A 14551-nucleotide genomic window follows, 5' to 3' on the forward strand; every position below is an offset into this window, starting at 1 on the left:
TGCTTAGTGTTCTCAATCGTCTTTATACTTTTATGTAAGTCCTGCATATCCGTGGGAAGTCCTGAAACCATATAACCCGGGATGAGGTGAGCCAACCTCTACAGTAAAAACACTTGTAGTCGTTATGTTTCAATGTTAAACAGATTCAGTTTCTTTGGTCCTCACAGCCTATATAAGCTGTCCCCTTAAACTACTCCTAAGTTTTTTTGTGTCTTGTAATATGGAGACCCAAACGCCACACAGTGCTTCAGATGTGGCGTTATGCAACGTAATCACAAGCTCTCTTAATCAGCATTAGGAATTCATGTAGTGAATGCTGACATTTATAATACCAGTGTGGCTAGGTTAGCATGCAAACAGCAGCACTGAATATGATAAATGCAAAGTGGGAAGAGGATGAGTCTGTGAGCCTGAAACAGTGATGGGGCGATTGTGTATTGCTTATTATTTTGAGTCAATTCCTGTTTTGTCTTGGTTTCTGTCTGTGTATAGTGAGAACTTCAACCAACAGCATTAGCTAACATCTTTATTTTATTAGGTAATAGATATATGTGACAAAGAGCTAAGACCATATTAATACTTGGAATAGAACAATATAATTACCAAACATTATTGTAAAAGAAAAGATATTAGTCATGACTCACATTATTAAGTTTCCATGAAACAAAGCATTAAATAATGCATTCTATCATTAGCATAATACACAATAATACCTACCCCTTTTTGATATATTAATTCTTTTCTTTAAAAGAAGAAAGGACAAATACACACAGACATAAACTGCATATACAGTGTATATACATGTATATACACATATATATAATATATATATATATATGATATAATATATATATGTGTGTACGTGTGTGTGTGTAAATTTTACACACAAAATGTAGGCACAGGATTAGGCACTAAGCACCTCATGACCATACTGTCCCTTTTATGTACATTAGAACATTAGAAAAACATTTGCCATGAACAGGCCATTCAGTCCAACAAAGCTCGCCAACCCTACCCACTTAATTCTTCCAAAATAACTTGAGGTCTAGTTTTGAATGTCCCTAGAGTCCTATAGTCCACCACACTACTTGGTAATTAATTCCATATGTCTATAGTTCTCTTTGTGAAGAAAAATATACCCTTAGCAAGCTTCCAACTGTGCCCCAGTGTTTCTGGTGAACTCATTTTAAAGTATCAGCCTCAATCCACGGTACTAATTCCTTAAATAATTTCACACATTTCAATCATGTCACCCATTAATCTCTGTCTACTGTATATATATATATATATATATATATATATATATAGATAGGCACACACTAAACAAAAAGAAAAGGTCTAAACTAGGGATGGGGTTCGATTTGTTTTCAATCCTATTTTTTGTAAAAAAATTGATCTATTTGTACGGAATGATTACAATAAAATTAATAAAATTAAAAAAAGAAAAGAAAAGGTGTAAACTGCTAGGTTTTACTTTGCTTTAAAGACTGGAGAAGACCAGTGACATCCAAAGAAGTCCACCGTATCCTGTAGAACAGCTGAACAGATGTCTGTTGAAAAAAGTTAATTTTATTGCCTGTTCCAGATAATAAACACATCTTTTGCCATGACAAAAAATAAGGTGATCTGGAATTTTTCCAGTTGAGCAATATCAGTTGGCAAGCAGGAAATGTGACGAAAGCCATTACATATGAACAGAAGACAACAGAAATATAGTCATTTTTTAAAAAGTTGCTAAATATACCAAACCTCTTAGGAATAAGATAGGGCTGTAACATTACAAAGATGTCCAATGTCACAAGTAGCTCTTCACTCAGATTTATAATATGTTTTTATATATTACAGGGAATGCATGTATTAGGGTCCCATAATCTTACAGGACTCAACATGATTACTAGTTGGAGAGCATGTCAAATGTAAAAATGATGGTTGCTGAAACCCATGGTGTCAAATTATAAGACTACAAATCACATTGAGAGAATGAACGCAATTTCCTCACAACATTGCATCACAGTTTTACATTTTATATTGCATAGTTAAAGTACTAGAGGGTCACATCATCTTAGCAGCCAATCAATGTGGGACACATCAGAATATGAGGAGCTGCTAAATGAAAGTAAAAAAAATACCATGAAAAATAAACTAGTAGTATCCTCATTTGCTGTACCCTGTGCTCTCCTTTCATATGACAAACAAAAAACATTGAAGTGACACCTTTACCTGCTGACAAGCTTCACAATGCTCTGTCCCATTGGCACAGTCCAAAACATTTGCTCTCCTCCCTTTCATGAAATAGTCTTGTTCTTCACTGTTTATTGACACAATATCTATTGTACTTCCAGTTGAGCACACACTAGTGGGTAATGCTGGCAGACACCACAGCCTGCAAACACAACCTTTTATACAGTACCATCTGTTTTGTATCAACTTTCCTTTATCCATTTAATAATTCATTCATGTCAACTTTTTCTTAGTTAATATTTCATTTTATAAGATTTGTCATTTAAGTGAGATTAAAGAATCTTTAAATGTGTTGATGTACTGTTCAAGTCTGTCAGCATTAAAGCATTTTTGGAGGACTCTGGAAATGGTCACTCGATCTGTGGCATTCGATGAATGTGATAGCATTATGCATCCAAATTCAAATAACAATAGGAAGTAAACAAACTAACAAAGTCTAAAACAAGATACTTCTACAAAGAATAGCTTGTTTTTATACCCCATTGTCAGTTCTGCATCAAACTTTTGTAATATCTAAAGTCCATAGTAATTTTTAATCTCACTATAATATGATGCCATCTGACAAAGCCTTGCCAGGAGGATGTATTGACTGTTTGCCACTGAGCTGAGCTGTCTGTCTGTACACAGAGCAGAGAGCGAACATAATATTGCAACAATTTATTAGTCTTACACTCATCCCTCTTTACTGACTTTTTGTAAAAAGTTTTAATAGCTTTGGGTCCATTTATTACAGAGGTCTATACCAGATACAAGGCAGATGTTGAACATTAAAATAAATCTGGAATCCAGAATTGCAGGGGCATCTGAGGTCACTAGATGTAACTCTGCTGGAACAGTTTTAGGAGTTTTCCAGGTTTTTCCTGTGTAAGCAATTCCTGGGGATTACTTAGAAGTGTTTTCTGGCTTGACCTTAAAAGTCCCTTCTAATCACTAAATCCAATTCAGTAAACTCACAGTGAGGAATAGAGTGGAGGTAAAAGTGCAACTGATGGAAAGAAAAGAGGCTAGGGAGTATGAGAAAGGATTTGGAAAATGGAAAAAGTAGAGCTGAATGTGTTTAATAAGTGGTTAAGAGCTGAAGGCACTCCACCAAACAGAACTTTTAGGTGGGCTGACTTGGACAGGTAGGGGTTTGTTTCTGTTTTTTTATTTAATATGTTTATGCCTCCCTGTATGTAGCCCCCTCCCTTTGTTAATATTTTATTAATAACATTATATAATATACAGAATGCTTGGTCTCCCTGGTGGTTATTATCTATCTATCTATCTATCTATCTATCTATCTATCTATCTATCTATCTATCTATCTATCTATCTATCTATCTATTAGAAACAGCTAAAGAAATGAGTTCACATTAGTTTATGGCTACATGAATCAGTCCAAGTAATGTGGAACACAAATAAAGGCTGAGCCCATTGACTTGAGTATATCTCCGGTCAATTTTGCATACTGTAAATGTGTGTGTTTCTGTTCATGTATGTATGTATCTATCCATCTTTGACCAGAACAAACTGCAATCTTAATTTAAAAAATGTGTAATTTAAATCCTGTACTGGCTTCCTTATGTTATACTATACCAAAAAATAGTTTAATAAAGATATACTGTTTACAAATGTTTAATCAATTTCAGAATGAAACAAATTTATAGTTGTAATTCAGTAGCTTCTATTATTAGGTTAGGATTTTTTTTATTACTAAGAAACCTCTATATGACCTCAATAATTTACTATATTCAGCATCAGAATCAATAATGTGTGCATTGAGCTAATGTATATATATAGATATATATTATTTATTTATTTTTTGCTGACAAGGACTTTTTGAAAAGTTCCCTTTAATTCATCTCATTTCCTGTTACGTGGTTGTTTCTGGCTCGCTTTCTGAAATTATAAAGCCGCGGTCCCCCGAAGCAGCAGATTCTGTTTTCCTACTTCATAAGTTCATTAGGATTGTGCTCCGTTTCTTGGGTAGGGCTGTGCTCAGTTCACTTTGAGCTGCTGAGTCATCCCCCTCCGCTTACCACTTTCATTCTTGCAGTGATCTGCCTCGAATTGCTCTGATGCGTCATTCTTTCTGTGGTTCCTAACTGACAGCATTTGTCTTGTCATGAATAGATCTGCAGGTATATTCTTGTCCCTCTTTTGGGACCTGACACCCACATTACAATATTATCTTTTGAAATCTATAGTTTTTCAACTCAGTCATTGTGCGTGGAGCCTTGAGTCAAAGCTTTTTAAATTACATAGTGTATACTGGGACATAACAGAAACATAAAATACAGTTGAAAGGCAAAAGAAAAACATTAAAAAAGGAACCCCGATAAAAGACTAAAAAATAAATTCAAACAAACAAATGCCCTTTATAAACAGAACCTGGATGATTTTCTGCTTGGTTTCCACATCTTTATTTTTTCAATTTGTTTTTCTTTTATTCCTTATATTTTAACATTACAAGTGAAATTTCTTTTTGAAAATGTATAATATTAGTTGCTAAAGCTCTCTCATATTTATTCCTATAATCATTAGGTGTAGTCTTCTAAACTTGTATTGTCAGATCAGTTAAACTACGTATTGCAAAAGAATGAAATGTCCATCTGTTGTATTCTTCATAATTCTCACTAAAATTAGAAACAATTGTTAAAATAGTGAGTATTAAAATAGAAGAAAGTATGTAAATATTAAGCAGAATGTTGCATACTTAGTAAGAAGTAATGCCTTTCTAATATCTGTTAAGCCCAGTACAGCACTTCAACTATGAGGTAGTGTAAAGAAAGGCTTTGTGAACAGAAAACCATTTCTGTGATTTTACTGTGTAAATTTATTAAATCGATGACCATAAAATACATATTTTTAATTCTAAGCGGAGAAACCTGATAAGTTTATTATTACATAGTAACTACAACAATAATATCAGGTTTATCCTATCCATAGCAGGGCTCATTCATGCACTCAGCCTCATGTACATTTCTAACATGCCCAATTAAGAGTCATTAGATAATTCAACTTTCACATGACAAGATTACACTACTGCTACTAATTTGAATACCTTGGAATGTGGGCGAATACCGGTGTGAACATAGTCAATAACTGTCAGTCAGAAAATCAACCAGTGTCCCTGAAACTCTCAGGTAACAACACTAACCCAATGCCCCATTACCATGGCAGTATGTATGTCTATATTATATATATATGTTGCAAATTATAGGAGGCAGCTCTTGTGGACTTTCCACAGATCCAAATTAATACAAAGGAACTAAAAGTATTAAAAAATCTGTTCATTTTAAATAATAAAACCAAACAGAGTTATACATTTGGAGAACTTAAAGTAGGAAGAGACAAAAAATAAAACAATTGCCTGTTACAGACCTACAAAACAGATTTCTGCACTCCCCTCTACCAGGTGGGATGGTCATCCATGAGTACACTTCTGCCACATCTTACAAACACTCTCCTGTCTCATCTTGTGCTTCTATATATCTCTTTCACAACCAGGGCCTCTTAATCCCACTGGTGAGCGTTTCCCCCAAACTCTCTTCCCATCTCCAGACTCGGCATGCTTCAGGAATGAGGTGGTTGTAAACCACTTTTTTGTGGCCACATCCAACCAAGCCACAGAATCACTTTCTGGATCAGACGTGGTCCTTCATTGGATAAGGAATGGCAGACTAGGTTTCACCCCTTGACCCCTTGGTTGCCTTGCACCACTAAGCCTTCAGTAAAACTTCAGCAAGATTCTGTTCAAACGACAACATGATACAACTCCAGTATGTCAGGGACTGTGTACTGTTTGTTTTCGCTCATTGGGAAAGCACTGCCTGAGATCAACCTTAAATTAGCAACCAATGATTCAGGAGCACTGGAATGCAAAAGTTTAACTTCCCTGTAATGTTTTTGGGGATTCTTCTTTGACTGCTCTCAAGCTAATACTTTCTTCTTGTAATCTTGTAATGATGTCATTGGCTGATCATTCAAGACAGACCCCCAGTGACCATGGCTTCGTAAATCAGCATGAGAAGCATCTTTGCTCTTTCTCTGGGAGAGTCCTCTCCTTTTTCTATAGGATAAGTCTTTTTTGTCTTTGTGTGTGCTTCAATTGTTCTTCCCACATCTGCAAAGACATATTTGTCAGCTAAATTGTCAATTCCAAACAGGCCAGGGCGAATTTGATTAAACTGATTTGAGAATGTTATGCCTATTTATATGAAATATAATGTATTCTTTATATAGTCAAAAGCAATACAGCCAGAAAGCAGAAGCCCTCTGTGATAAAATGAGGACATCCGTGTTGCATCCCAATGGCCTCCATATCAGTTACACATAACTATACCCTCTGGTATACCTGCATTCATTGCATTGTGTAGTCTTGACGTTTATTCAGTAGATCAAGCATGACTGGCTGCCTTATTCCACTGCAGGCAGGCCTCATCACAATTCTCCTGTTATGAACTCCTGTGTTTATCTTATGGCAGTTTGTAAATTGTTTCACAATACTAATCCTGGAGCCCCCATTCTGTGTTTTGAATATTGACAGCCATCAAATCTGGCACAGAAGTTCATAGCACTGCTAAGCAGGCCATTTTGTATACATTTCATATAGTGATGGCTCAGAACTGGCACAATACACAAGAAGGGTTTGGAATATAGCAAATTACACACTTACACCATATGTCACATATCTATATATTTACAAAATACAGTAATGATATAAATTATAGTTTTGCTTTTTTATTAATTTTCAGCTTCTATTAAATATTAAATCAAGCTATAGATGACATTAAATAACTAAATAATCCATGGGGTGGGCTTTTGTTACTAAAATGCTGTAAATCATCACATCCGTATGGAGAATTTCACCTTTGCATTTGTTACAAGAAGTCAGGAAATGATCCTTGAACGCTGGAAGTGGATTTCTTATTGTAAACAGGTTGAAGCATGTCAACAGAAAAGAAGAAAAAAAATCCCCTGGCCCAGAGCCACTACTGCTGAGCGACTGGTTTTATTTCCTGTTCATTTACTTCTACTTTTGCTCTTCATTTCAATTACGTGTGAAAGGCGAGTCCACAGCTTATGACATGCAAACATATACAGTACAGTGTCACATGATTACGCCTGATATATTCCCACATTCTAATGACTTTTACTCAGAGCAGAGAAAGATTGTGAGTGCAACAGAGAGACAGCGAGCCAGACAGAGACACAGAGAGAGAGAGAGAGAGAGAGAGAGAGAGATACACACAGGGAGGCTTCAGTCAAAGTTTAACACCACCATTATTTATTTATGTGTGCTGTCAGCTGGACCAGGACGCATAAGGAGATTACAGACTTTAAATGGCAGAGGTTAATAATCTCCAATCAGAATTTTATTTTCATTTTTTTAGATTTCTAATGTAATTATTTCTGGAAAGAAATAGTTCAATGAAAGCTTATTTCTGCATATTTATTCAATATTTATTTTTTATTTCAAAGCACTGTATTTTTCTGTTATTGTTATTTATAAATAAAAATTTCAAGTTTTTTTTTATTAAGGTGTACTCTGCAAAATGAAGAAGTCTGCAAATATACTATAGCAGAATTCAACTCAGGGTGTCCAAGGTTCAAATGCTTTATTTCTTTTTCCGCAGATCTATTCAGGAGGGCATTTTCAGCATTTTATAGACGGCTATGACATTCACAGGAGTAACTGGATGCGCTATGTGAACCCAGCACGTTCCCTTCATGAACAAAACTTGGTGGCCTGTCAGAATGGCAAAGATGTCTATTTTTACACCATCAAGCCTGTGGAACCCAGCAGCGAGCTTCTTGTCTGGTACAACCAGGAGTTTCTGGAACGTCTCAAAAATCCGTCTGTTGGGGAGCAGCTCACAACCAAATTTAGTAAGTGCCATCCTTCCTTTCCTTGGGCAGTTAAAGTATGGAAATGTCTTGCAGTGAAGGGCTTAATCCTTCATTATTAGTGAAGTTATGTCATGTAATTAATTGGAACTTAGATCATTAAAAGTTGCTGTGAGGCTAAGTAATGATATATATCATCTATCTTCTAGTAACACTTTTCTTGATGGCACCATCTGCTAAGTCCTGTTAAATTATTTACTGTAGTAGTAGGGGCGAGTGAGTCATAAGATGCCAGCTGAACTGTCAAACATCTCAATGTGTCTGCAGATAACTGTGAAAGTTCTGCAGGAAAATCATAACTTTGTTTATAAGATTTGCAGAGCTGTTGCTTGTCCTGAAACTCTGCACCAGAGCTGATAAGATGGTTCTTTAAAGGTCTAGTGCATTGAGTGCTTTTGACTAGCCATAAGGGCTCTGGATTTTTGAACCCCTCTTACATTATATGATATTATTGTTGGAAATATGGTTCACCCACTTGTCTCCAACTGCCTGCCTAAATATTCAAGTCTGGGGTTTCCATTCTCTTATTTGAAACTGTGCTGTTTGCCTTATACAGTATTGTAAGAACTGCACACATTTTCTAGCTGTTTTTACCTCTCAGCACTAGTGTTCAAGCATTTTTACAAACTAATGAAACATTTTACTTTTTCAGTCAAGTCAACATATATTCAATCATGAGTTAAGTTTTACCTAGCATTTATTTGGGACTAGTGTATATATAATCTTATGAGTGAGATGTAGAATGATTTTATTTTTTATATTGCTTGCCCTGTAAAAGGGAATGCAGGTGTTGGGTGTGAGTGTGTTCTGTGATGGCTTGCTGCCGTCGTGCATCCAAACTCCTGGGACAACTTTCTCTAATCTTTTATTGAATAACCAGCATGGAAAAAGAATGAATGAACACCATTTATGGAATTTAGTTAAATACTTGCTGTATATAAGATTTAGATTTTATCGCAAGATATATTCATATGTGTTAGTTTCTCAGCTGTGCCCAGTGTGACCCACTCTCCTTTACTAAATAAAGTTAATTTTCCCAAACCTGTTATTCCCATTACAGGGTTTCAAGGCAAGGGACCTGCCAAACTGAATTGATATCTGTTACTGTATATTGTGGTCACCAGTGGGCAATGCTATTAATTCCATCTTGTAGACTTAATGTAGACTAAATATATATAAAGACTTAACACTGCATTAGTATAGAAGTGCTGTTCAAGAATACAAAATAACTGTTAAAGTAGTCTGCACCTCTGTGATCTCATGCAGTGTACAGTTTCTTCTTCACGTGAAGAAAGCATCTGGTGCTAAATTGTACAGAATAATGTCTGACTCTGATCTTATTCAAAGTGTTCTTCTATTATGTCTGCTGTTTCACTATCTTGTTTCACAAGATCATAACTGTTAGAACCTTTGCTGGCAGTTTTGGGTGCAAGGTAGAAACAGACCTGGATGTCACAGCAGTCCATTTAAGGACACACTCATGTACACATTCACACTCACTCACATCAGTCCACCCATCTATTATGAAATCTGTGAAGTGCAGTTCAAGGTTTCAGGGCCTCGAGCCTATCCTAGAAGCATTAGGCACAAGGCATGAACCGCTGTCACACCCAGACACATGCATATGCCCACACTCAGTCATGTGATGCCAGTTTGAATTAACCAGTCAGATGAGATGAGATTGAAACTCTTCTAGAAAAATGATGTTATTCTACGTTAATATTATTTAGTAGTGAATATTTTAGATTCTTTATTATAATGGAAGAACCAGAGTGACAAAACAGTGAAACAATGTAAGGCAAATCAAAAAAAACAGTGTCATCAAACAGCCAAGATGGAATGTCACTAAAAAATGTAAAAGTTGCTATGTCTGATTTTGAAGTGAGATACAAAATGTTATGGGCTTTATTGCGCCATTCTTTTAGCTGAATATAACTTTCTTCATAGTGAGCACTTAAAGCTGTGCATAAACAAATAATTTAATAGCATAACATGAAATAATGAATTGTATTATTGATTAATTCTTTATTTATAACATTTAATGTTACAAAGGTATTTTTTCCAAAAGAAATGTAGCCTAATATCTGTACTGGGATCGTTGGGTATTCTGGTTTCCTTCCTCATCCAAAAGACATGTACTATATAATTGGTTACTTGATTGTTTTAAATTAGCTCCCATATCAGTGAGTGTGAGGGTGTGTTTCGCTGTGCCCTGTAATGGACTGACACCACATCCATGGATTGATTCTGTTTTGTGCTCAGTACTGTCAGGATAGGGGTCAGGCCTAATAACTCGGAGCCAGTGCACATGATATTGTGCACTCCATCTAGTTATCGATAGTTCCTGCCTTGCTCTTGATGCTACCCATACAGGCTCTGCCTTTTATTACCCTGAAATGCATGAAGGGTTATTGGATATTTATTGTATGGATTCACGTTAAATATAAGCCTGTTGAGTGGTAGCAAATACCTAAAAGTGGTGGAAAGGGTCATTTTCGTCACCCAAGTACAAACTTAGAGGCCAAACCTTTCCAGCTTGTTATAACACCTTTACTGTTGTCCGCTCGTCCTCCCACCTGAGCAAACAAGTGCACTTAAGACTGACCAAAACCAGCCTGCTGCCTCATTGTGATACCTGCACACTCCACCCGCAAGATAGGCTGAAGAGCCTCATTCAAGTTTCCTGTTTTGCTCAAATGTCAAAGTCGTGTGAGTGTGTGTGTGTGTCATACTGAAAATAAGCATGGTCACACATTCAAGAGGATTTTTGCACAGTCACTAAATATCAGGATACTTTAGTGAGAGGAAGTACACAATATGGTGACTTTTTATTTTTAATTTTTTTAGTTTAATAAAAAATGAAAAAGCAAGCCGGTGCGCAGAAACCAGCCATTTCAGTGAATTTCATTAAACCGTAAAGCCACTTGTACTATCGTGTAATTTTTTGCCACGGAAATAGCAAAAGAATAGTGAAGCCACACTGTCCTACCAGGGGAACTTTTCAGAGATGTGTTACACATCAAAGCCACTTGAGACAGAAAGAAGGAAAGAGTCACATCACCTCCAAGGCCACATTGCTGAGAGAGTAACAGTGGTTCAGCAAGAGAGGAGAAGAGAACATATTTCCGTTTTGCTATTAGTCACTGTCGAGGACAAAGAAGGGGCCTCACCTCCATCTCCCTGTCTTCCTCCACTCCACCATCTCTTTCATGCACACACAGACACGCGTGAAGCCATGTTTGGCATTTTTGATTCAATTGAAAACTGAAAACATTCAATATTTACAACTCATTTACAATAAAGAGAAAGCTGTGTTTTATCAGAATCGGAACAGATGAGTCTGTGGTTGTGAAATTTCATGATGAGCAAGCGTAGCACTGAGATATGTAGGGCCGATGAATCACTGTCACCCTTGTGTGTTTGTGGGAAGTCTGAATACCTTGTTCTTTTCATCAAGTCAGTGTAATCTTAATCTACTTCCTCATGCAGGCCAACTCACTAAGCCTGTTTTTCCAGATCAAATGGCCAATAGCCAGTTCTTTAGATTTTACCAAGATCATGGGGCAGAAATTTATTTTGGAGTCCAGAGAGTCTTAGAGGATAACTACTCAAACACTTGTTTAGTATATGTTGAGTCAGGATATAAGGGAGTCCATTCAGCTGTTAAAGTACATCAGGAATTCAAAACCACAGCATCCCTATGCAAATGAAACATACGTATAACATACATAATATATATTATAAACCAGATTGCTGGAAAATGCCCTTAACTGGTATAATTCTCTTTTCTGTATGCATTTTTTAATCTAGAATCACTAAAGGTTGTCAGACTCTCAGTATCAAAAATGTGGATTAAGCAGGTTCAAAAAATATATAGCAGCAGGCTATCTATGGATCTAGATATTTTAAAAGAAAGTGTAACATTTCGGGGCTCACTATTACACAAATGATGCCAAAATGTTAATCTGTGGAAATCAGGCTTTTTATTTTAGACCTACAACAAGAGGATAGATACCCTTAGAGCAGTTTAAAAGCAGAAAACACAGCTTTATTCATTTTCAGGACCAAGGAGACACAATTGGTATTTAGCTTTGCTCTTTAAACTTCAACATAGCCGCAATCACAGCAGCCTTCCTGTAACAAGGAGCAACGACTCAGATTGTCGTATGTGGCAGCCTGTAACGCAGAAGCCCCAGATGGTTAAAGATTTTTTTCTCTTTGGAAGTAGACCTAATTTAATGTGACTGCCGGGATTTCATGTAGCAGCAGATCTAGCCATAACTTAATTAAATAGTTTGTTTCTTTTCTGAAAAGGCAGGCCACAAAGGGTGGCGGGGAACTGTGTGCCGTTCCTTGAAGCCTCTTGAGGCAAAACCTTCACCCTTCCAGTCACAACAGCTGCAGAAATCATTTTACATATAGTCAGTACAAGCGGCTGTGGTAATCTATGTGTATATATAAATTAGAGAGACAGTCTTGGAAATTCAGCATTTCTTTCCTTATCCCATTAAAGAACATCACAATTTTGAACTCCGCTATCAGCAGTGTAGCTGAGCAGTGGCTGTCACCACCCTACACATTCAGAACTTGAATCTCTGCACAGTCACCATCTGTGTGGAGTTTGCATTGGTCTCTCTATCTATGTATTTTTCATTTATTTTATTTATTTGTTTTTATCTTCAACAAAAAGATGTATAAATTATTTTTATTCATTTATGCAAATTAAGGTGAGCATGCGTGTTACCAGCAATAGGCTAATATCCTGTTTCTCAATGGTTCTGGCCTTACACCGACTGCTACTGGTATAAGTGTTAGCTACATCCATCCATCCATTGTCTAACCCGCTGAATCCGAACACAGGGTCACGGGGGTCTGCTGGAGCCAATCCCAGCCAACACAGGGCACAAGGCAGGAACCAACCCTGGGCAGGGTGCCAACCCACCGCAGAAGTGTTAGCTACAGTTGTGGATTACCTGATAGACTGGCTAAATATCTGTTTGGGGTAGAAAAAAGCCAGGGGCCTCTAAAAATACAACCATTTTATTTAATTATCTAAAACTACAAGGAGAGGTGAACTTTGGAAAGTTTTATCGGGACTGTTCTGTGTAAGTTTAAGACCATCACATGATCACATGATCATAGCTTGAAGAGTAGAGGGGAAGTTTTGGTAGATAAGTGATAAGTAACTTCTCTGACTGACAATTTTCACAAGGTTCCACAAAGCTGACTGACCCTTAGCCTCTTCATCTAAATCTGAACCTCTTGCAGAATGACAGTTACTTGCATGCTAACTTACATTAGTATATAGTTACAAACATTTTGCCTTCATTTAGAAAAAGTCTTAGAGAAAAGCCAAGCAAAATGACACTTTTTATTGGCTAACTAAAAAGATTACAATATGCAAGCTTTCGAGGCATCTCAGGCCCCTTCTCAGGCAAGATGTAATAATTAAAGATCCAAAACAATGAATGTAAGAGGTTATAAATACTAGATTTACAACTGCAAAATAAAAAATCATATACAATACAATTGTACAGACATGACCTGGCCATTGATATTTCTGAAAAAAGTAGGTAGCAACGTGCTCTGATGCAGTTTAACATTATGTAAGCAACACGCATAAGGTGAGTGATACAAAAGCCTGCTAAAATTCATTTAAAGAAGTATTTACAGTCACAAAATTCAATCTACTGTCTACAAACAACGGCAGAGCATAACCAGTGATTTTTAAGTTCTGTGTAGTGCCTTCCATTAATCCTAGTGTACTACATGAAACAATATTAGAATTTTATAAGAATGAAACATTTACCACATGCATCCTCTTACTAAAACCATTTATGTCAGTTGACGGTCACTGAGGACCAGAGCCCATGCCAGCAGCAAAGGCCATAAGGCAGAAACAAACCCTACATCAAACACCACTCTACCACATCTGGTGAATTAGACTAAACTGTCTGCAGTTTGGTTTACAATATATGCATTTTTAAACAGATAGTCTTCTTTTTACTTCATAGAGTATGCAAAGGAATCTTTCAGAATTGTCATCGAATCTGCTTACTGTACTGTATTTAGTGCTCACATTCCTCATTAGAAAATCATTTACTGAAACTACACATAACCTACCTGATAGATAGATAGATAGATAGATAGATAGATAGATAGATAGATAGATAGATAGATAGATAGATAGATAGATAGATAGATAGATAGATAGATAGATAGATAGATAGATAGATAGATAGATAGATTCATTGCTGGGATTTTTTTTTCCTTTTCTTTCTGTCAAGACTGTCAGCTTCAAATACAATGCTGTCTGTATGACTCAGCTGGTCTAAGTTTAATACTACAGAGGCGAGTATGAAAACCAAAGTGCGGTTACCACAACTTCTGCCTCAAACTTTGTTTTCTGTGGTTCTCT

The 14551-nt window shown here is 36.5% G+C and overlaps 1 protein-coding gene across 2 annotated transcripts in view; it reads left to right on the forward strand.

Annotated features, from left to right (window-relative positions):
• Positions 1 to 14551, forward strand: part of LOC120517612 (PR domain zinc finger protein 1-like) — a 55289-nt gene that overhangs the window by 32282 nt on the left and 8456 nt on the right. The window contains exons 1-2 of one of the 2 annotated variants that reach the window (XM_039740025.1): positions 7384 to 7578; positions 7863 to 8115. In XM_039740025.1, coding sequence (XP_039595959.1) covers positions 7570 to 7578; positions 7863 to 8115 — 262 coding nt within the window. In that variant the 5' untranslated portion in view covers positions 7384 to 7569. Of the gene's footprint in view, positions 1 to 7383; positions 7579 to 7862; positions 8116 to 14551 lie in introns of those variants that run through there. The other variant, XM_039740026.1, reaches the window with a different exon arrangement.

This window comes from Polypterus senegalus, chromosome 17, assembly GCF_016835505.1.
Source record: "Polypterus senegalus isolate Bchr_013 chromosome 17, ASM1683550v1, whole genome shotgun sequence".
Lineage (NCBI taxonomy): Eukaryota > Metazoa > Chordata > Cladistia > Polypteriformes > Polypteridae > Polypterus > Polypterus senegalus.